The sequence below is a fragment of the Catharus ustulatus genome, unplaced genomic scaffold (genome assembly GCF_009819885.2).
Source record: "Catharus ustulatus isolate bCatUst1 unplaced genomic scaffold, bCatUst1.pri.v2 scaffold_150_arrow_ctg1, whole genome shotgun sequence".
In the NCBI taxonomy this organism is placed as follows: domain Eukaryota; kingdom Metazoa; phylum Chordata; class Aves; order Passeriformes; family Turdidae; genus Catharus; species Catharus ustulatus.
In genome coordinates, this window is record NW_024879496.1 from 1,447 (window position 1) to 26,188 (window position 24,742).

The 24,742-nt window shown below is 37.3% G+C and overlaps 1 protein-coding gene across 1 annotated transcript; it reads left to right on the forward strand.

Annotated features, from left to right (window-relative positions):
- Positions 1-1,687: 1,687 nt before the first annotated feature.
- On the forward strand, positions 1,688-20,972 carry PPT2 (palmitoyl-protein thioesterase 2; the record flags this gene model as incomplete). The annotated part of the gene is made up of 7 exons (XM_033086796.1): positions 1,688-1,841; positions 4,492-4,587; positions 6,536-6,643; positions 7,920-8,003; positions 10,357-10,441; positions 11,841-11,895; positions 20,813-20,972. Coding segments are annotated over 7 exons (726 nt in total), but the record flags the coding sequence as incomplete, so codon positions are not given.
- Positions 20,973-24,742: the final 3,770 nt, after the last annotated feature.

Below are 24,742 nucleotides of genomic sequence, written 5' to 3' on the forward strand. Positions count from 1 at the left end.
TTTAAAAATTTTTTGGGACATTTTGGGGATTTTTGGGAATTTTTTTTTTTGGGGGGGGGATTTTTTGGGGAATTTTTAAGGATATTTTTGAGATTTTTTGGGATTTTTTGGAGGGATTATTTTGGGATTTTTTGGGGATTTTTAAAAAATATTTTGGGGATTTTTTTGGTTTTTTTTGGGATATTTTGAGGGATTTTTTTTTTTTTAAATTTTTGTGGGGTTTTTTTTTTATTTTTTGGGGGATTTTTTTTTTCATTTTCTGCATCTCTCAGCCCATTTTTGGTGTCCCTTTGTCCCCCCCAGAGCCACCCAGGCACCGAGGTGACCGTGCTGGATCTCTTTGACCCAGTTTTGGGGTCCCCTTCACCTGGGGATTTTTTTGGATTTTTTAAGGGATTTTTGGGGGATTTTTTTTTTATATTTTTAAATTTTTTAGGGATTTTTTTTTATTTTTTGAGGATTTTTAAGGGGTGGTTTTGGGTATGTTTTTGATATTTTTTTTGGGATTTTTTTGGGATTTTTTTGGGATTTTTTTGGGATTTTTTGGGAAATTTTGGGGATTTTTTGAAGATTTTTTAGGGGTTTTTTGGGGATGTTTTGGGATTTTTTGGGGATTTTTTGGGGATTTTTTAGGGATTTTTTTGGGATTTTTGAGGGATTTTTGGGAGGATTGTTAGAGATTTTTTTTATTATTTTCTTGGGATTTTTTGGGGATTTTTGGGGGGGATTTTTTCGGAATTTTTTGGGGGATTTTTTTTTTTAATATTTTGGGGATTTTTTGGGGATTTTTTAGGGATTTTTTAGGGTTTTTTTTTTTTTATTTTTTGGCGATATTTTGGGGATTTTTTGGGGATTTTTTTGGGATTTTTTGAGGATTTTTTTTGGATTTTGGGGGGATTTTTTTGGGGATATTTTGGAGATGTTTTGGGGGATTTTTTTTTAATATTTTGGGGATTTTTTGGAGCGATTTTTTTGTTTTTTGGGGCATTTTTTTGGGATTTTTTGGGGGATTTTTTGGGAGATTTTTTGGGGGGATTTTTTTAAAATTTTTTTTTTTGATTTTCTGCCTCCCTGATCACATTTTTGGGTTCCCTCATCCATTTTTGTCCCCCCCAGAGCCACCCAGGCACCGAGGTGACCGTGCTGGATCTCTTTGACCCTGACCCAGTTTTGGGGTCCCTAATCTCATTTTTGGGGTCCTTTCCCCCCATTTTTGGGGCCCTCATGAACTGGGGATTTCTGGGATTTTTGGGGGATTTTTAGGGATTTTTTAGGGATTTTTTTGGGATTTTTTGGGGATTTTTTTGGGATTTTTTTTGGGATTTTTGAGAGGATTGTTAGGAGTATTTTTTATTTTCTTGGGATTTTTTTTTGATTTTTGGGGGGGGATTTTTTGGGGATTTTTTAGGATTTTTTTTATTTTTGGATTTTTTTTATTTTTTGGGGATTTTTTTGGGAATTTTTAGGGATATATTCGAGATATTTTGGGAGTTTTTGGAGAGATTTTTTGGGATTTTTTTGGGAGTTTTTGGAGAGATGTTTTGGGATTTTTTTGGGATTTTTTTTTTATTTTTTGGGGATTTTTTGCAGATTTTTGGGGGAATTTTTTGCGGATTTTTTTGGGAGGATTTTTTAAAAATTTTTTTTTAATTTTTCCCCATTTTTGGTGTCCCTTTGTCCCCCCCAGAGCCACCCAGGCACCGAGGTGACCGTGCTGGATCTCTTTGACCGGGGGGCGTCGCTGCGGCCGCTGTGGCTGCAGGTGGCCGGGTTCAGGCAGGCCCTGGCCCCAATCATGGCAAATGCAGTCAATGGGGTCCATCTGCTGGGGTACAGCCAGGGTGAGTGTGGGGAGGGGTCCTGGAATTGTGGGGAGGGGTCTCTGGGTCATGGGGAGGGGTCTCTGGGTGATGGGGAGTGGTCTCAGGTTCATGGGGAGGGGTCTCTGGGGGTCCCAGGGGGTCCCAGGGTTCAGACAGGCCCTGGCCCCAATCATGGCCAACGCTGCAGATGGGGTCCATCTGCTGGGCTACAGCCAAGGTGGGTCCTGGAATCATGGGGAGGGGTCTCTGGGTGATGGGGAGGGGTCTCTGGGTGATGGGGAGGGGTCCCAGGGGGTCCCAGGGGGTCCCAGGGGGTCCCAGGGGGTCCCAGGGTTCAGACAGGCCCTGGCCCCAATCATGGCCAATGCAGTCAATGGGGTCCATCTGCTGGGGTACAGCCAAGGTGAGCTCAGGGATTAATGGGGAGGGGTCTCTGGGTCATGGGGAGGGGTCCCAGGGGGTCCCAGGGGGTCCCAGGGTTCAGGCAGGCCCTGGCCCCAATCATGGCCAACGCTGCAGATGGGGTCCATCTGCTGGGCTACAGCCAGGGTGAGTGTGGGGAGGGGTCCTGGAATAATGGGGAGGGGTCTCTGGGTCATGGGGAGGGGTCCCAGGGGGTCCCAGGGGATCCTGAGTACATGGGGAGATGTCCCAGGAGTGGGGAGGGGTCCTGGGTTCATGGGACGGGGTCTCTGGGTCATGGGGAGGGGTCCCAGGGGGTCCTGGATTAATGGGGAGTGGTCTCAAAGGGTCCTGGATTAATGGGGAGGGGTCTCTGGGTCATGGGGAGGGGTCTGACGGGGTCCTGGATTAATGGGGAGGGGTCTCACAGGGTCCTGGTTTAATGGGGAGGGGTCTCTGGGTCATGGGGAGGGGTCCCAGGGGGTCCCAGGGGGTCCCAGGGGGTCCCAGGGTTCAGACAGGCCCTGGCCCCAATCATGGCCAACGCTGCAGATGGGGTCCATCTGCTGGGGTACAGCCAAGGTGGGTCCTGGAATAATGGGGAGGGGTCTCTGGGTCATGGGGAGGGGTCTCTGTGTCATGGGGAGGGGTCCCAGGGGGTCCCAGGGGGTCCCAGGGGGTCCCAGGGTTCAGGCAGGCCCTGGCCCCAATCATGGCCAACGCTGCAGATGGGGTCCATCTGCTGGGGTACAGCCAAGGTGGGTCCTGGAATAATGGGGAGGGGTCTCTGGGTCATGGGGAGGGGTCCCAGGGGGTCCTGGGGCAATGGGGAAAGGTCCTGGGGTCATGAGGAGGGTCTCAGGGTGATGGGGAGGGGTCTTGGATTAATGGGGAGTGGTCTCACAAGGTCCTGGGTTCATGGGGAGGGGTCTCTGGGTCATGAGGAGGGTCTCAGGGTGATGGGGAGGGGTCTTGGATTAATGGGGAGGGGTCTCACAAGGTCCTGGGTTCATGGGGAGGGGTCTCTGGGTCATGGGGAGGGGTCCCAGGGGGTCCCAGGGTTCAGGCAGGCCCTGGCCCCAATCATGGCCAACGCTGCAGATGGGGTCCATCTGCTGGGGTACAGCCAGGGTGAGTGTGGGGAGGGGTCTTGGATTAATGGGGAGGGGTCTCTGGGGGTCCTGGATTCATGGGGAGGGGTCCCAGGGGGTCCTGAGTGCATGGGGAAAGGTCCCAGGGATGGGGAGGGGTCTTGGGGCTATGGGGAAGAGTCTCTGGGGTCATGAGGAGGGGTCCTGGATTAATGGGGAGTGGTCTCAGGTTCATGAGGAGGGGTCTCTGGGGGTCCTGGATTAATGGGGAGGGGTCCTGGGTCATGGGGAGGGGTCCTGGATTAATGGGGAGGGGTCTCTGGGTCATGGGGAGGGGTCCCAGGGATGGGGAGGGGTCCTGAGGGGTCCTGGGGCAATGAAGAAAGGTCCTGGGGTCATGAGGAGGGGTCCTGGATCAATGGGGAGGGGTCCTGGGGGTCCTGGATTAATGGGGAGGGGTCCTAGGGGTCTGAAATCTTTTTGGGGAGGGGTCCCAGGGGTCCCAAATTATTTTGGGGAGGAATTTGGGGGTCCCGGTTTTGGGGTTTTTTTTGGTTTTTTTTGGGGGGGTCCTGGGGGGATTTGGGGCTGTGGGACCCCTCCCCAATTTCAGAGGGGATTTTTGAGACTCTAGGACCCCTCCCCTGAAGCCCCCTCCCCAATTTCAGGGGGAGCATTCAGAGTTCTGGGGACCCCTCCCCAAATTCAGGGGGGGATTTTGAGGCTCTAGGACCCCTCCCCAATTTCAGAGGAGATTTTTGGGGGCTCTGGGACCCCTCCCCTGGAACCCCCTCCCCAATTTAGGGGGAATTTTGAGGCTCTGGGACCCCTCCCCAAATTCATGGAGGGGTTTTTGGGGGCTCTGGGACCCCTCCCCAAATTCAGCGTGGGATTTTTGAGACTCTGAGACCCCTCCCCAAATTCAGGGAGGGATTTTTGGGGGCTCTGGGACCCCTCCCTGAAGCCCCCTCCCCAAATTTAGGTGGGGATTTGGGACCCCTGGGACCCCTCCCCAATTTCAGGGGTGGGGATTTGGGGGTTCTGGGACCCCTCCCCAAATTCAGGGAGGGATTTTTGAGACTCTGAGACCCCTCCCCTGAAGCCCCCTCCCCAAATTCAGAGGGGATTTTTGGGGGCTCTGGGACCCCGTCCCTGAAGCCCCCTCCCCACTTTAGGGGGGCTGATCTGCCGGGCCCTGCTGGCCACGACCCCCGACCACAACGTGCGGAGCTTCATCTCCCTGGCGGCGCCGCAGATGGGGCAGTACGGGGGTGAGATTGGGGGCAAATTCTGGGGATTTTGGGGGATTTTGGGGGTTTTGGGATTTGGGGATTTTTTGGGATTTTTTTGGGATTTTTTTAGGATTTTTTTTAGGATTTTTTTGGATTTTTTTCGGATTTTTTTTGGATTTTTTTTGGATTTTTTTCGGATTTTTTTCGGTATTTTTAAAATTTTTTTTGTAATTTTTTTTGTAATTTTTTGGGATTTTTTGGGATTTTTTTGGGGATTTTTTTGGGATTTTTTTGGGGATTTTTTGGGGATTTTTTTTGGAATTTTTTTTGAGATTTTCGGGGGATTTTTTTGGATTTTTTTATTTTTTAGGGATTTTTTGGGATTTTTTTTGATTTTTTGGGGATTTTTTGGGGATTTTTTGGTGATTTTTTGGGATTTTTTGGGGGATTTTTTGGGGGATTTTTTGGGATTTTTTTTGGATTTTTTTTTCATTTTTTTAAAAATTTGGGAATTGTTTGGGATTTTTGGGGGGATTTTTTAGGATTTTTTTGGGGATTTTTTTGGGATTTTTTTTGATTTTTGGGGATTTTTTGGGGGATGTTTTTGGATTTTTTTTTTATTTTTTCAGATTTTTTTTTGTAATTTTTTTGTGATTTTTTGTATTTTTTTGTGATTTTTTGTATTTTTTTGTGATTTTTTTGGTGATTTTTAAAATTTTTTTTGGTGGATTTTCTGTGGATTTTTAGATTTTTTTTTGAGATTTTTTTTTGAATTTTTGGGATTTTTTGGGGTTTTTTTTTGGGATTTTTTTTTTTGATTTTTTTGGTTTTTTTTTCATTGCTTCATCTCCCTGGCGGCGCCGCAGATGGGGCAGTACGGGGGTGAGATGGGGAAATTTGGGGGAAATTTGGGGGATTTTGGGTTTTGGGGTTTCTGGGGGGTTTGGGGATTTTTGGGGATTTTTAGGGATTTTTTTGGGATATTTTTTAGATTATTTTTGGATTTTTTTGGTGATTTTTTGTGATTTTTGTGATTTTTTTGGACATTTTTTTGTGATTTTTTGGTGAATTTTTTAGGATTTTTTTTGTGATTTTTTTTATTTTATGGGGGATTTTTTTTTTATTTTTTGGGTAATTTTTTGAGGATTTTTAAAAATTTTTTTGGGATTCTTTGGGGATTTTCTTCAGGATTATTTAGATTTGTTTTTGATTTTTTGGGAAATGTTTTTCTTTTTTGGTGCTTTTTTTGGTGATTTTTTGGTGATTTTTTGGTGATTTTTTTGTGATTTTTTTTGTGATTTTTTGGGATTTTTTGGGGGATTTTTGGGGAGTTTGGGGGGATTTTTGGGGAATTTTTTGGCTTTTTTTGTGATTTTTTGTGATTTTTTTGTGATTTTACGGGGATTTTTTTGGTGATTTTTGGGGGATTTTTGGGGATTTTTTTGGGATTTTTTGGGGATTTTTTGGGGATTTTTTTTTTTGTTGTTGGGATTTTTTGGGGATTTTTTAGGGATATTTCTGGGGTGGGCTGGGATATTTTTTTGTATATTTTGTGCTGAATTTGGGATTTATTTGGGAATTATTTTTTTGTATTTTGGGCTGAATTTTGCTGTTTTTATTTTGTATTTTGGGCTGAATTTGGGAATATTTTGTTTTGTATTTTGTGCTGAATTTGGGATTTATTTGGGAATTATTTTTTTGTATTTTGGGCTGAATTTGGGAATTATTTTTTTGTGTTTTGTGCTGAATTTGGGGATTTTTTTGGGGATTTTTTTTTTAATTTTGGGCTGAATTTGGGAATTATTTTTTTGTGTTTTGTGCTGAATTTGGGGATTTTTTTGGGGATTTTTTTTAAATTTTGGGCTGAATTTGGGAATTTTTTTTTAAATTTTGGGCTGAATTTGGGAATTATTTTTTTATATTTTGAACTGAATTTTGCTGTTTTTTGTTTTATATTTTGAACTGAATTTTTCTGTTTGTGACCCAGACACCGATTACCTGAAGTGGCTTTTCCCCAGGCACATGAAATCCAATTTATACCGACTGTGCTACACCCCCCTGGGCCAGGGAGTGTCCATCTGCAACTACTGGAATGGTGACAAAAACATCCTCAAATCACCCCAAAATTATCCCCAAAATATCTAAAAAATATCTAAAATATATCATAAAAATATCACAAAAATATCACAAAAAATAGAAAAAAAAATCCTAAAAATATCCCAAAATCACCCTAAAAATATCCCCAAAATATCATAAAAATATCCCCAAAATATCAAAAAAATATCCTAAAAATATCCCCAGAAATATCGAAAAAAATCCCCCCAAAAATACCCCAAAATAAAAAAAAATGCCCCCAAAAATCCCCAAAAAAACCCCAAAAAAACCCTAAAAATCCAAAAAATTCCACCCCAAAAAAATCCCCACCCCCCCAAAAAATACCAAAAACTCTAAATAATCCCAAAAAAATCCCAAAAAAAATCCTAAAACCCCCCCCACAAAATCCCCAAAATTCCCCTAAAAAATCCTCAAAAAAATCCCCCAAAAATCCCCAAAAATCCCCCAAAAATTCTCCAAAAAATCCCCAAAAAAGCCCCAAAAATTCCGAAAAAATTTAAAAAAAATCTCAAAAAATCCCCCAAAATTCCCAAATAATTCCTAAAAATTCCCAAAAAAATCCCCAAAATCCCCAAAAATCCCCCAAAATCCCCCAAAATTCTCCAAAAAATCTCAAAAAATCCCCAAAACATCCCCAAGAAATCCCCAAAAATCCCCAAAAAATCCCAAAAAATCCCTAAAAAATTCTCAAAAAAATTCCCCAAAAATCCAAAAAAAATCCCCCAAAATTCCCCAAAAATTCCTTAAAATTCCCCAAAATTCCCCCAAAATCCCCAAAAAATCCCCCAAAAATTCTCCAAAAAAATCCTCAAAAAAACCCCAAAAAATCCCCAAAAAAATCCATAAAAATCCCCAAAAATCCCCCAAAAATACGAAAAAAATCCCCCAAAAAATCCCAAAAAAATTCTAAAAAAACCCCCAAGAAATCCCAAAAAAATCCCAAAAAATCCCCAAACAAATCCCTAAAAAATCCCAAAAAAATCCCCAAAAAATCCCAAAAAATCCCCAAAAAATCCCCAAAAAATCCCCAAAAAATCCCCAAAAAATCCCAAAAAATGCCCAAAAAATCCCAAAAAATCCCCAATAAATCCCCAAGAAATCCCAAAAAATCCTCAAAAAAATCCCAAAAAAATCCCCGAAATTCCCCAAAAAATCCCCAAAAAATCCCCAAAAAATCCTCAAAAAATCCCAAAAAATCCCCAAAAAATCCCAAAAATCCCAAACACCCCAAAAATCCCCAATATTTTTTTTTCCAGACCCTCACCACCGGGAGCTGTACCTGAACAGCAGCGATTTCCTGGCGCTGCTCAACGACGAGAGGCTGCACCCCAACGCCTCAGGTGGGTCCAGAAAAACCCAAAAAAATCCCAAAAAAATCGCCAAAAAATCCCAAAAATACAAAAAATCCCAAAAATCAAAAAAATCCCTCCAATAATAAAAAAAAATCCCAAAAAAATCCCCCCAAAAAATCCCAAAAAATCTCCAAAAAATCCCAAAAAAATCCCCCAAAAAATCCCAAAAAATCTCCAAAATATCCCCAAAAATCGAAAAAAAAAAATTTAAAAATCTGAAAAAAATCCCCCAAAAAATTCCCCAAAAATCCCACAAAAATCGAAAAAAAATCCCCTCAAATATCCTCCAAAAAATCCCCAAAAAAATCCCAAAAAATCTCCAAAAAAACCCCCAAAAATCCCCAAAAAATCCTGAAAAAATCCCCAAAATCTGGTGTTAATTAGGGGGGTCTGGTGTTAATTAAGAGGGTGCTGTTAATTGGGGTGGGGTTCATTGTTAATTAGGGGGTCCAATGTTAATTAAAGAGTGCTGTTAATCCCAAAACACCCCCAAAAAAAAATCCCCAAAAAATCCCCAAAAAAATCCCAAAAAATCTCCAAAAAATCCCTAAAAATAAAAAAAAATTAAGAATTCCAAAAAAATCCCAAAAAAATTCCCCCAAAATCCCCCAAAAATTGAAAAAAAATCCCCCCAAATATCCTCCAAAAAATACCCCTAAAAATCCTCCAAAAAATCTTCAAAAAAAATCCCCAAAAAATCCCCCCAAAAATCCCAAAATAATCCCCAAAAAATCCCAAAAAATCTCCAAAAATCCCCAAAAAATTCCAAAAAATCCTGAAAAAATCCCCAAAATCTGGTGTTAATTAGGGGGGTCTGGTGCTAATTAGGGAGGTCTGGTGTTAATTAAGAGTGTGCTGTTAATTGGGGTGGGGTTCATTGTTAATTAAGGGGTCCAATGTTAATTAAGGAGTGCTGTTAATCCCAAAACACCCCCCAAAAAAATCCCCAAAAAATCCCCCAAAAAATCCCAAAAAATCTCCAAAAAATCCTCAAAAATCGAAAAAAAATAAAATTTAAAAATCCCCAAAAAATCCCCAAAAAATTCCCCAAAAATCCCACAAGAATCGAAAAAAAAAATCTCCCCAAAAATCCTCCAAAAAATCCCCAAAAACTCCCAAAAATCCCCAAAAAATCCCCAAATTATCCCAAAAAGTCTCCTAAAAATCTTCCAAAAATGAAACAAAAAATGCCCAAAAACCCCTAAAAAATCCCCTAAAAAATCCCAAAAAATCCCAAAAAAAATAAAAAAAAAAGTTTAAAAAAAAATCCCAAAAAAATCCCCCAAAAATCCCAAAAAATCTCAAAAAATCTTCAAAAATACCCAAAAAAATCCCAAAAAATGCCCAAAAAATCCCCAAAATCTGGTGTTAATTAGGGGGACCTGTGTTAATTAGGGGGTTCTGCTGTTAATTAGTGGGGTCCCTGTTAATTACGTGGGTCTGGTGTTAATTAAGAGAGTCTGTGTTAATTGGGGGAGGATCCAGTGTTAATTAAGAGGTGCTGTTAATCCCAAAAAACCCAAAAAACCCCCCAAAAATCCCAAAAAAACCCCTAAAAAAACCCCAAAAAATCCCCAAAAAATTCTCAAAAAAATCCCAAAAAATCCCCCAAAAATCCCCCAAAAAATCCCAAAAAATCCTCAAAAAAAATCCCAAAAAATCCTCCAAAAATACAAAAAAAAATCCCAAAAAAATCCCCTAAAAACCCAAAAAAAACCCTAAAAAATCTTAAAAAAATCCCCAAAAAATCCCCAAAAAATAAAAAAAATCCCAAAAAAAACCCCAAAAAATCCCTAAAAATCCCCCAAAAAACCCCCAAAAAACCCAAAAAATCCCCAAAAAAAAAAAAAAAAAATCCCAAAAAAATCCCAAAAAATCCCCGAAAAATCCCCAAAAAATCCCAAAAAAATCCCCAAAAAATCCAAAAAAATCCCCAAAAAATCCCAAAAAATCCCCAAAAAAAACCCCAAAAATCCCCAAAAAATCCCCAAAAATCCCAAAAAAATCCAGAAAAAAATCCCCAAAAATACCAAAAAAAATCCCAAAAAAATCCCCTAAAAACCCCAAAAAACCCCTAAAAATCTTAAAAAAATCCCCAAAAAATCCCCAAAAAATCCTCAAAAAAATCCCTAAAAATCCCCCAAAAAACCCCCAAAAAACCCCCAAAAAATCCTCAAAAAATCCCAAAAATCCCTAAAAATCCCCCCAAAAACCTCAAAAAAATCCTCAAAAAATCCCAAAAAAATCCCCAAAAAAACCCCAAAAAAATACCAAAAAATCCCAAAAAATCCCAAAAATCCCAAATTCCCCAAAAACCCCGGAATTGTCCCCAACTTTGCAGAGTGGAAGCGGAACCTGCTGCGGATCCAGCGCCTGGTGTTGATTGGGGGCCCCGACGACGGCGTCATCACGCCCTGGCAGAGCAGGTGGGAGCCAAAAAACATCCCAGAAATGGCCCAAAATCACCCCAAAAACACCCCAAAAATGGCCCAAAAAACAGCCCAAATATGTCCCAAGAATGTCCCAAAATCACCCCAAAATCACCCCAAAAATGGCCCAAAAAACACCCCAAAATCACCCGAAAAATGTCCCAAAAATAGCCCAAGAAAGTACCAAAATTACCCCAAAAATGTCCCAAAATCACCCCCAAAACAGCTCAAAAATGTCTCAAAATCAGCGCAAAAATATCCCAAATTTATCCCAAAAATAGCCCAAAAACGTCCCAAAAATGCATCCCAAAATCACCCAAAAATATCCCAAATTCATCCCAAAATCTCCCCAAAAAATCCCCAAAAAATCCAAACCAAATCCCATAAATCCCCCCCAAAATCACCAAAATTTCCCCCCCAAAAGAACCCCAAAATCACTGCCCAAAAAAACCCCAAATTCCCCCAAAACACCCAAAAAAATCCCCAAAAAATCCGTGAAATCTCCCCCAAAAAAACCTCAAAATCACCCCAAAAAACCCCAAATTCACCCCAAAAAATCCCTCCCAAAATCCCCCCAAATCACCCCAAAAAAATCTCAAAATCACCTCAAAATCTCCCCCCAAAAAATCCCCAAAGTCTCCCAAAAAAACCCCAAAAAATCACCCCCAAAAATCCCCAAAAAATCCCAAAAAATCCCCAAAAGTTCCCCCAAAAAATCCCAAAAAAATCCCCCCAAAAAAAAAAAAATCCCCAAATCACCCCCAAAAAACCCAAAAAAATCCTCAACAAAATTCCCCCCAAAAAACCCAAATTCACCCCAAAATCTCCCCCAAAATCCCCAAAATCTCCCCAAAAAATCTCAAAAATCACCCCAAAAAATCCCCAAAATTCCCCCAAAAATCCCCAAAATCACCCCAAAATCACCCCAAAAAATCCAAAAAAATCCCAAAAAAATCCCAAAAAAATCCCCAAATCACCCCCAAAAACCAAAAAAAAATCCTCAAAAAATTCCCCCCAAAAAACCCAAATTCCCCCCAAAATTCCCCCCAAAATCCCCAAAATCTCCCCCAAAAAACCCCAAATTCAGCCCAAAAAATCCCCAAAAAATGAAAAAAAATCCCCAAAATTCCCGCAAAAATCCCCAAAATCACCCCAAAAAAACCCCAAATTAACCCCAAAAAATCCCCCCAAAAAATAAAAAAAAAGCCCCAAAAAATCCCCAAAATTACCCCAAAAAATCAAAAAAAAATCCAAAAAATCCCCAAAAATTCCCCAAAAAAATCCAAAAAAATCCCAAAAAAATTCCCCAAATCACCCCCCAAAATCCCCAAAAAATCCTCAAAAAATTTTCCCCAAAAAACTCAAATTTTCCCGAATTTTCCCGAATTTTCCGCAGCCTTTTTGGTTTTTACGACGCCAACGAGACGGTTCGGGACATGGAGGCGCAGCCGGTGAGGGGAAATTGGGAATAAAAAATTGGGATTTGGAAATAAAAAATTGGGATTTGGAAATAAACATTTGGGATTTGGAAATAAAATTTGGGGTTGGAAAAAAAAATTGGGATTTGGGATCCTAAAAATTGGGGTTTGGGAAATAAAAAAATGGGATTGGGAAATAAAAATTTGGGGTTGGGATCCAAAAAATTGGGATTTGGAACCAAAAAATTGGGATTTGGAAATTAAAAAAGGGGATTTGGAACCAAAATTTGGGGTTGGAAATAAAAATTTGGGGTTGGGAAATAAAATTTGGGATTGGGAATCAAAAATTTGGGATTTGGAAATTAAAAAATGGGTATTTGGAATAAAAAATTTGGGGTTGGGATCCAAAAAATTGGGAATTTGGAAATAAAATTTGGGATTGGGATCAAAAATTTGGGGTTGGAAATAAAAATTTGGGGTTGGGAACCAAAAAATTGGGATTTGGGAACAAAAAAAGAGGAATTTGAACCAAAAAATGGATGTTTTGGACCAAAAAATTGGGATTTGGAAATAAAAATTTGGGAATTTGGAAATAAAATTTGGGGTTTGGAAATAAAAATTTGGGATTGGGAACTCGAAATTGGGATTGGGATCCTGAAATTTGGGGTTGGGAACAAAAATTTGGGATTTTAAAATAAAAATTTGGGGTTGGGAACAAAAAATTTGGGGTTGGCAACCCAAAATTTGGGAGTTTGAACCAAAAATTTGGGGTTGGGATCCAAAAATTTGGGATTTGGAACCAAAAAATTGGGATTGGGACTTTGAAATTTGGGATTTGGGATCTGAAATTGGGATTTGGGAACCAAAAATTGGGGTTTGAAAATAAAAATTTGGGAATTTGGAAATAAAAATTTGGAATTGGGAACCAATAAATTGGGGTTGGGAATCAACAAATTGGGATTTGGAACCGAAATTGGGGTTGGGGTCCAAAATTTGGGGTTTGGAAATAAAAATTTGGGAGTTGGAAATAAAAATTTGGGGTTGGGATCCAAAAATTTGGGATTTGGAAACATAAAAATGGGAGTTTAAACCAAAAAATTGGGATTTGGAACCAAGAATTTGGGATTTGGAACCAAAAATTTGGGTTGGGAATAAAAATTAGGAGTTGGAAACCCGAAATTTGGAGTTGGGATCCAAAAATTTGGCGATTTGGAACCAAAATTTGGGATTTGAAAATAAAAATTTGGGAATTTGGAAATAAAATGTGGAATTGGGAACCAATAAATTGGGGTTGGGAATCAACAAATTGGGATTTGGAACCGAAATTGGGGTTGGGATCCAAAATTTTGGGGTTTGGAAATAAAAATTTGGGACTTGAAAATAAAAATTTGGGGTTGGGAACAAAAATTTGGGATTTGGAACCAAAAAAATGGGAGTTTGAACCAAAAAGTTGGGATTTGGAAATAAAAATTTGGGGTTGGGATCCAAAAATTTGGGATTGGGATCTTAAAATTTGGGATTTGGAAATAAAAATTTGGGTATTTGGAATAAAAAATTTGGGGTTGGGAACAAAATTTGGGGTTGGGAAACAAAAAATTTGGGGTTGGAAATAAAAATTTGGGGTTGAGAAATAAAAAATGGGAATTTGGAAATAAAAATTTGGGGTTGGGAACCAAAAATTGGGGTTTGGAATTCGAAATTTGGGAGTGGGAACCTGAAATTTGGGGTTGGGAAGAGAAATTTGGGATTTTAAAATAAAAATTTGGGGTTGGGAACAAAAAATTTGGGGTTGGCAACCCGAAATTTGGGAGTTTGAACCAAAAATTTGGGGTTGGGATCCAAAAATTTGGGATTTTGAACCAAAAAATTGGGATTTGGGACTTTGAAATTTGGGATTTGGGATCCGAAATTGGGATTTGGGAACCAAAAATTGGGGTTTGAAAATAAAAATTTGGGAATTTGGAAATAAAAATTTGGAATTGGGAACCAATAAATAGGGGTTGGGAATCAAAAAATTGGGATTTGGAACCGAAATTGGGGTTGGGAACCAAAATTTTGGGGTTTGGAAATAAAAATTTGGGGTTGGGAACAAAAATTTGGGATTTGGAAACAACAAAATGGGAGTTTGAACCAAAAAATTATGATTTGGAAATAAAAATTTGGGGTTGGGATCCAAAAATTTGGGAATTTGGAAATAAAATTTGGGGTTGGGATCAAAAAAATTTGGGATTTGGAAATAAAAATTTGAGATTGGGAACCAAATTTGGGATTTGGGATCCAAATTTTTGGGGTTGGGATCCAAAAGTTTGGGATTTGGAATAAAAAAATTTGGGATTTGGAACCAAAAATTTGGGATTGGGATCTTAAAATTTGGGATTTGGAAATAAAAATTTGGGAATTTGGAAATAAAATGTGGAATTGGGAACCAATAAATTGGGGTTGGGAATCAAAAAATTGGGGTTGGGAACCAAAATTTGGGGTTTGGAAATAAAAATTTGGGAGTTGGAAACAAAAATTTGGGATTGGGATCCAAAGTTTGGGATTTGGAAACAACAAAATGGGAGTTTGAACCAAAAAATTGGGATTTGGAAATAAAAATTTGGGGTTGGGATCCAAAAATTTGGGGTTGGAAATAAAATTTGGGGTTGGGATCAAAAAAATTGGGATTTGGAAATAAAAATTTGAGATTGGGAACCAAATTTGGGATTTGGGATCCAAATTTTTGGGCTTGGGATCCAAAAATTTGGGATTTGGAATAAAAAAATTTGGGATTTGGAACCAAAATTTGGGGTTGGGATCCAAAAATTTGGGAATTTGAACCAAAAAATTGGGATTGGGACTTTGAAATTTGGGATCCGAAATTTGGATTTGGGAACCAAAAATTGGGGTTTGAAAATAAAAATTTGGGAATTTGGAAATAAAAAATTGGGGTTGGGAATCAAAAAATTGGGATTTGGAACCAAGAATTTGGGAATTTGGAAATAAAAATTTGGGGTTGGGAACCAAAATTTGGGATTGGGAATCAAAAATTTGGGATTTGGAAATTAAAAAATGGGATTTGGAAATAAAATTTGGGGTTGGGAAAAAAAATTGGGATTTGGGATCCTAAAAATTGGGGTTTGGGAAATAAAAAATTGGGATTTGGGAATAAAAAATTGGGAATTTGGAAATAAAAATTTGGGGTTGGGATCCAAAAAATTGGGATTTGGAAATTAAAAAAATGGGATTTGGAACCAAAATTTGGGATTTGGAAGTAAAAATTTGGGGTTGGGAACCAAAATTTGGGATTGGGAATCAAAAATTTGGGATTTGGAAATAAAAAAATGGGTATTTGGAATAAAAAATTTGGGGTTGGGAAAAAAAAATTGGGATTTGGAAATAAAAATTTGGGGTTGGGATCCAAAAATTTGGGATTTGGAATAAAAAAAAGGGGATTTGGAACCAAAATTTGGGATTGGCAATCAAAAATTTGGGATTTTAAAATAAAAATTTGGGGTTGGGAACAAAAAATTTGGGGTTGGCAACCCGAAATTTGGGAGTTTGAACCAAAAATTTGGGGTTGGGATCCAAAAATTTGGGATTTTGAACCAAAAAATTGGGATTGGGACTTTGAAATTTGGGATTTGGGATCCGAAATTTGGATTTGGGAACCAAAAATTGGGGTTTGAAAATAAAAATTTGGGAGTTTGGAAATAAAAATTTGGGGTTGGGAAATAAAAAATTGGGAATTTGGAAATAAACATTTGGGATTTGGGAATAAAATTTGGGGTTGAAAAAAAAAATTGGGATTTGGGATCCTAAAAATTGGGGTTTGGGAATAAAAAAATGGGATTGGGAAATAAAAAAAATGGGAATTTGGAAATAAAAATTTGGGGTTGGGAACCAAAAATTTGGGATTTGAAAATAAAAATTTGGGAATTTGGAAATAAAATGTGGAATTGGGAACCAATAAATTGGGGTTGGGAATCAAAAAATTGGGATTTGGAACCGAAATTGGGGTTGGGAACCAAAATTTTGGGGTTTGGAAATAAAAATTTGGGAGTTGGAAATAAAAATTTGGGGTTGGGAACAAAAATTTGGGATTTGGAAACAAAAAAATGGGAGTTTAAACCAAAAAATTGGGATTTGGAAATAAAAATTTGGGGTTGGGATCAAAAAAAATTGGGATTTGGAAATAAAAATTTGAGATTGGGAACCAAATTTGGGATTTGGGATCCAAATTTTTGGGGTTGGGATCCAAAAATTTGGGATTTGGAATAAAAAAATTTGGGATTTGGAGCCAAAATTTGGGGTTGGGATCCAAAAATTTGGGATTTGGAAATAAAAATTTGGGATTGGGAACTCGAAATCGGGATTGGGATCCTGAAATTTGGAGTTGGGAACAAAAATTTGGGGTTGGGAACCGAAATTGGGGATTTAGGAAATAAAATTTGGGATTTGGGATCCAAAAATTTGGGATTTGGAAACAACAAAATGGGAGTTTGAACCAAAAAATTGGGATTTGGAAATAAAAATTTGGGGTTGGGATCCAAAAATTTGGGAATTTGGAAATAAAATTTGGGGTTGGGATCAAAAAAATTGGGATTTGGAAATAAAAATTTGAGATTGGGAACCAAATTTGGGATTTGGGATCCAAATTTTTGGGGTTGGGATCCAAAAGTTTGGGATTTGGAATCAAAAATTTGGGATTTGGAACCAAAATTTGGGGCTGGGATCAAAAAAATTGGGGTTGGGATCCCGAAATTGGGTATTGGGACTTCAAAATTTGGGGTTGAAATCCAAAAAATTGGGATTTGGAACCAAGAATTTGGGATTTGGAACCCAAAATTTGGATTGAGGACTTTGAAATTTGGGATTTGGAACCCGAAATTTGGGTTGGGAATAAAAATCAGGACTTGGAAACCCGAAATTTGGGGTTGGGATCCAAAAATTCGGCAGTTTGAACCCAAAATTTGGCGATTTGGAACCAAAATTTGGGATTTGAAAATAAAAATTTGGGAATTTGGAAATAAAATGTGGAATTGGGAACCGATAAATTGGGGTCGGGAATCAAAAAATTGGGGTTGGAACCGAAATTGGGGTTGGGAACCAAAATTTTGGGGTTTGGAAATAAAAATTTGGGAGTTGGAAATAAAAATTTGGGGTTGGAAACAAAAATTTGGGATTGGGATCCAAAGTTTGGGATTTGGAAACAAAAAAATGGGAGTTTGAACCAAAAAATTGGGATTTGGAAATAAAAATTTGGGGTTGGGATCCAAAAATTTGGGAATTTGGAAATAAAAATTTGGGGTTGGGAACCAAATTTGGGATTTGGGATCCAAATTTTTGGGGTTGGGATCCAAAAATTTGGGATTTGGGAACCAAAAATTGGGGTTTGAAAATAAAAATTTGGGAATTTGGAAATAAAATGTGGAATTGGGAACCAATAAATTGAGGTTGGGAATCAAAAAATTGGGATTTGGAACCGAAATTGGGGTTGGGAACCAAAATTTTGGGGTTTGGAAATAAAAATTTGGGAGTTGGAAATAAAAATTTGGGGTTGGGAACAAAAATTTGGGATTTGGAAACAACAAAATGGGAGTTTGAACCAAAAAATTGGGATTTGGAAATAAAAATTTGGGGTTGGGATCCAAAAATTTGGGAATTTGGAAATGAAATTTGGGATTGGGATCAAAAAAATTTGGGATTTGGAATCAAAAAAATGGGAGCTTGAACCAAGATTTGGGGTTTGGAACAAAAAAATTGGGAATTTGGAAATAAAATTTGGGATTGGGATCAAAAATTTGGGGTTGGAAATAAAAATTTGGGGTTGGGAACAAAAAAAATTGGGATTTAGGAGACAAAATTTGGGGTTGGGAATCAAAAAAATTTGGGATTTGGAACCAAGGATTTGGGGTTGGGAACAAAAATTTGGGTGTTTGAATCAAAATATTGGGATTTGGAAATAAAAAACGGGAATTTGGAAATAAAATTTGGGGTTTGGAACCAAAATTTGGGGTTGGGAACCAGGAAATTGGGATTTGGAATCAAAAAATTGGGATTTGGAACCAAGAATTTGGGAATTTGGAAATAAAAATTTGGGGTTGGGAACAAAAATTTGGGATTTGGAAACAACAAAATGGGAGTTTGAACCAAAAAATTGGGATTTGGAAATAAAAATTTGGGGTTGGGATCCAAAAATTTGGGAATTTGGAAATGAAATTTGGGATTGGGATCAAAAATTTGGGGTTGGAAATAAAAAATTGGGGTTGGGAACCAAAAAATTGGGATTTGGGAACAAAAAACCAGGAATTTGAACCAAAAAATTGATGTTTTGGACCAAAAAATTGGGAATTTGGAAATAAAAATTTGGGATTTGAAAATAAAAATTTGGGAATTTGGAAATAAAATGTGGAATTGGGAACCAATAAATTGGGGTTGGGAATCAAAAAATTGGGATTTGGAACCAAAATTGGGGTTGGGGTCCAAAAATTGGGATTTGGAAATAAAAATTTGGGAGTTTGGAAATAAAAAATTGGGGTTGGGAATGAAAAAATTGGGATTGGGATCCAAAAATTTGGGAATGGGAACCTGAAATTTGGGGTTGGGATCCAAAAAATTGGGATTTGGAACCAAGAATTTGGGATTTTGGAAATAAAAATTTGGGGTTGGGAACAAAAATTTGGGATTTGGAAACAAAAAATTGGGAGTATAAACCAAAAAATTGGGATTTGGAAATAAAAATTTGGGGTTGGGATCAAAAAAATTGGGATTTGGAAATAAAATTTGGGGTTGGGAATCAAAAAATTTGGGATTTGGAAATAAAATTTGGGGTTTGGAAATAAAAATTTGGGATTGGGAACTTGAAATTGGGATTGGGATCCTGAAATTTGGGATTTGGAACCAAAAATTTGGAATTGGGAACCAAAAATTTGGGATTGGGATCTTAAAATTTGGGATTTGGAAATAAAAATTTGGGATTTGAAAATAAAAATTTGGGAATTTGGAAATAAAAATTTGGAATTGGGAACCAATTAATAGGGGTTGGGAATCAACAAATTGGGATTTGGAACCGAAATTGGGGTTGGGGTCCAAAATTTGGGGTTTGGAAATAAAAATTTGGGAGTTGGAAATAAAAATTTGGGGTTGGGAACAAAATAAATTGGGATTTAAAAATAAAAATTTGGGAATGGGAACCAAAAATTTGGGATTTGAAAATAAAAATTTGGGATTTGGAACAAAAAAATTGGGATTTTGTGCAAAAAATTTGGGGTTGGGACCCAGCACATTTTTAGGGTAATTTCAGAATAATTTCAGGATATTTTGGGGATATTTTTGTGATAATTTTAGGATATTTTGGGGATAATTTCAGGATATTTTGGGGATATTTTTGTGATATTTTCAGGATAATTTCAGGATATTTTGATGATAATTTGGGGATAATTCCAGGATATTTTTGGGATAATTCCAGGATATTTTTAGGATATTTTGGGGATATTTTCAGGATATTTTTGTGATATTTTCAGGATGTTTTGGGATAAATTCAGGATATTTTTATGATATTTTTGTGATATTTGCAGGATAATTACAGGATATTTTTGGGATATTTTCAGGATATTTTTAGGATATTTTGGGGATATTTCTGTGATAATTCCAGGATATTTTTGTGATATTTTCAGGATAATTCCAGGATATTTTTGGGATATTTTCAGGATATTTTGGGGATATTTTGGGACATTTTTAGGATAATTTTAGTATATTTGAGGATATTTTTGGGATATTTTTGGGATAATTTCAGGATATTTTTGTGATAGTTTCAGGATAGTTTCAAGATAATTTCAGGATATTTTGGAGATATTTATGGGATATTTTTGTGATAATTCCAGGATATTTTTGTGATGTTTTTGTGTTATTTCCAGGATAATTTCAGGATATTTTTGGGATATTTTCAGGATAATTTCAGGTTATTTTTGGGATATTTTTGTGGTATTATCAGGATAATTTCAGGATATTTTGGGGCTATTTTCAGGATAATTTCAGGATACTTATAGGATATTTTTGTGATATTTCCAGGATATTTTCAGGATAATTTCAGGGTATTTTGGGGATAATTTCAGGATATTTTTTGTGATATTTTCAGGATAATTTCAGGATATTTTTTGGGATAATTTCAGGATAATTCCAGAATATTTCCAGGATATTTCTGTGATATCTCCAGGATAATTTCAGAATAATTTGGGGATATTTTGGGATAATTTCAGGATATTTTGGAGATAATTTCAGGATGTTTTCAGGATAATTTCAGGATAATTTCAGGATATTTTGGGATAAATTCAGGATATTTTGGGGATAATTCCAGGATATTTTGGGATATTTTTATGGTATTATCAGGATAATTTCAGGATATTTTTGTGATAATTTCAGGGTATTTTGGGATAAGTTCAGGATATTTTGAGGATAATTCTAGGATATTTTTAGGATATTTTTAGGATATTTAAAGGATATTTTCAGGATATTTTTGTGATATTTTTGTGGTATTTCCAGGATAATTTCAGGATATTTTTGTGATATTTTTGGGATATTTTCAGGATAATTTCAGGATATTTATGGGATATTTTGGGTATAATTCTAGGATATTTTGGGATAAATTCAGGATATTTTTAGAATATTATTGTGATATTTCTAGGATAAATTCAGGATATTTTTGTGATATTTCCAGGATATTTTCAGGATAATTTCAGGGTATTTTGGGAATAATTTCAGGATATTTCTGTGATATTTCCAGGATAATTTCAGGATAATTTAGGGATAATTTGGGGATAATTCCAGGATATTTTTTTGATTTTTCTGTGATATTTCCAAGATAATTTCAGGATATTTTTGGGATATTTTTGTGGTAATTTCAGGATAATTCCAGGACATTTTTAGGATATTTTTAGCATCTCTAACATTGATTTTTGCCCATCCCCAGGTGTTCCTGAGAGATTCCTTCGGCCTGAAGTCGCTGTGGGCCCGGGGGGCTCTCGGGGGCTGCGCCGTGCCCGGGGTGCCCCACACGGCCTGGCACAGCCACAGGGGGGTCTATGACAAATGTATACGGCCCTATTTAACATAAATCTATAGGGGAAATAGAGGGGAAATCGTGGGGATTTATGGGGGATTTATTGGGGATTTATTGGGAATTTATTGGGGATTTATTGGGGATTTATTGGGGATTTATTGGGGATTTATTGGGAATTTATTGGGGATTTATTCAGAATTTAATGGGAATTTATTTAGAATTTAATGGGAATTTATTGGTGATTTATTGGGAATTTATGGGGAATTTATTGGGGATTTATTGGGAATTTGTTGGGGATTTATTGGGGATTTATTGGGGATTTATGGGGAATTTATTGGGGATTTATTGAGGATTTATTGGGAGTTTATTGGGGATTTATTGAGAATTTATTGGGGATTTATTGGGGATTCATTGGGAATTTATTGGGGATTTATTGGGGATTTATTGGGAATTTATTGGGGATTTATGGGGAATTTATTGGGGATTTATTGGGAATTTATTGGGGATTTATTGGGGATTTATTGGGAATTTATTGGTAATTTATTGTGGATTTATGAGGAATTTATTGAGAGTTTATTGGGAATTTATTGGGAATTTATTGGGAATTTATTGAGAATTTATTTAGAATTTATTGGGGATTTATTGGGAATTTATTGGGAATTTATGGGGAATTTACTGAGAATTTATTGGGATTTTGTTGGAGATTTATGGGGAATTTATTGGGAATTTATTGGGAATTCATTGGGGATTTACTGGGAATTTATTGGGGATTTATTGGGGATTTATTGAGAATTTATTGGGAATTTATTGGGAATTTATTGAGAATTTAATGGGAATTTATTGGTGATTTATTGGAAATTTATTGGGAATTTGTTGGGAATTTGTTGGGAATTTATTGGAGTTTATTCAGGATTTATTGGTAATTTATTGCTAATTTATTGGAAATTTATTGGGATTTATTGGAATTTATTGAGAATTTATTGGGAATGTATTGGAATTTATTGGGAATTTATTGGTAATTTATTGGGGATTTATTGAGAATTTATGGGGAATTTATTGGGAGTTTATGGGGAATTTATTGGGATTTTTTGGGAATTTATTGAGAATTTATTGGTAATTTATTGGGAATTTATTGGGGATTTATTGGGGATTTATTGGGGATTTATTGGAAATTTATTGGGGATTTATCGGGAATTTATTGGAAATTTATTGGGGATTTATTGGGGATTGATTGGGGATTTATTGGGAATTCATTGGGGATTTACTGGGAATTTACTGGGAATTTATTGGGAATTTATTGGGAATTTATTGAGAATTTAATGGGAATTTATTGGTGATTTATTGGAAATTTATTGGGAATTTGTTGAGAATTTATTGGGAATCTATTGGAGTTTATTCAGGATTTATTGGTAATTTATTGGTAATTTATTGGTAATTTATTAGAAATTTACTGGAGATTTATTGGGGATTTATGGGGAATTTATTAGAATTTATTGGGAATTTATTGAGAATTCAGTGGGATTTATTGGGGATTTATTGGGAATTTATTGAGTATTTATTGAGAATTTATTGGGGATTTATTGGGAATTTATTGGGATTTATTGGAATTTATTCAGGATTTATTGGGGATTTATTGGTAATTTATTGGGGATTTATTGGGAATTTGTTGAGAATTTATTGGGAATTTATTGGAGTTTATTCAGGATTTATTGGTAATTTATTGGTAATTTATTGAGGATTTATTGGGGATTTATTGGAAATTTATTGGGGATTTATTGGGAATTTGTTGGGGATTTATTGGGGATTTATTGGAGTTTATTCAGGATTTATTGGTAATTTATTGGTAATTTATTGCTAATTTATTGGAAATTTATTGGGGATTTATTGGGATTTATTGGTAATTTATTGGGGATTTATTGGGGATTTTTTGGGAATTTATTGAGAATTTATTGGGGATTTATTGGGGATTTATTGGGGATTTTTTGGGAATTTATTGAGAATTTATTGGTGATTTATTGGGAATTTATTGGAGTTTATTCAGGATTTATTGGTAATTTATTGGTAATTTATTGCTAATTTATTGGAAATTTATTGGGATTTATTGGAATTTATTCAGAATTTAATGGGAATTTATTGGGGATTTATTGAGGATTTATTGGGAGTTTATTGGGGATTTATTGGGGATTTTATTGGGGATTTATTGGGAATTTATTGGGAATTTATTGGGGATTTATTGGGGATTTATTGGGAATTTATTGGGGATTTATTGGGAATTTATTGGGGATTTATTCAGAATTTAATGGGAATTTATTGGTGATTTATTGGGAATTTATTGGGGATTTATTGGGGATTGATTGGGGATTTATTGGGGATTTATTGGGGATTTATTGGGGATTGATTGGGGATTTATTGGGAATTTATTGGGGATTTATTGGGGATTTATTCAGAATTTGTTGGGGATTTATCGGGAATTTATTGGGAATTTATTGAGAATTTATTGGGAATTTATTGGAGTTTATTCAGGATTTATTGGGAATTTATTGCTAATTTATTGGGAATTTATTGGGGATTTATTGGGAATTTATTGGGATTTTTTGGGAATTTATTGGGAATTTATTCAGAATTTATTGGGGATTTATTGGGGATTTATTGGGGATTTATTGGGGATTTATTGGGAATTTATTGGGGATTTATTGGGGATTTATGGGGAATCTATAGGGGATCTATAGGGGATCCATACAGTATTTATGGGGTATCTCTGGTGGATCCATTCAGTATTTATAGGGGATTTGTAGGGGTCTCTATAGGGGATTTATGTGGATCTATAGGGGATTGGTAGTTCTATAGGGTCCCTATAGATGATTTGGGGTCTCTATGGGGTCCCTATAGAGAATTTAGGGTCTGTATGGGGTTTGGGGGTCTCTATAGGATCCCTATAGGGGATTTTGGTCCCTATAGGGGATTTGGGGTCTCTATAGGGTCCCTAGAGGGTCTCTATAGGGGATTTAGGATCTGTATGGGGTTTGGGGGTTTCTATAGGGTCCCTATAGGGGATTTTGGTTCCTATAGGTGATTTGGGGTCCCTATAGCTGATTTTGGTCTCTATAGGGTCTCTATAGATGATTTAGGGTCTCTATAGGGTCCCTATAGCTGATTTGGGGTCTCTATAGATGATTTAGGGTCTCTATAGGGTCCCTATAGGGGATTTGGGGTCCCCATAGATGATTTAGGATCTCTATAGATGATTTGGGGTCCCTATAGGTGATTTAGGGTCTCTATGGGGTCCCTGTAGAGGATTTAGGGTCTGTATGGGATTTGGGGGGATCTATAAGGTCTCTATAGGGGATTCTGGTCCCTATAGGGGATTTTGGCTCTCTATAGGTGATTTAGAGTCTCTATAGGGTCCCTATAGCTGATTTGGGGTCTCTATAGGATCCCCATAGGGTATTCTGGTCTCTATAGGGGATTCTGGTCCCTATAGATGATTTGGGGTCCCTATAGCTGATTTTGGTCTCTATAGGGTCTCTATAGATGATTTAGGGTCTCTATAGGGTCCCTATAGATGATTTGGGGTGGGGGAGGGGCCGTTTCTGTACCCGGGGGGGGGTCCCGACCGTGGGAAAAAAGGGGGGGGAGGGGCCGAGCCCCCCCTGCCCATCCCCCACACTCAGGGATTTGGGGACCCCCCCCCAAAAAAAGGGAGGGGGCGAAATTGGGGGGGTGGGGGAGGGGCCAATAAACAACACCCCCCCCAAAATGGCTCGGGGCAGTTTTTGGGGGGTCCTGGGGGGGATTTGGGGGAATTTTGGGGGGTCCTGAGCAGATTTTGGGAATTTTTGG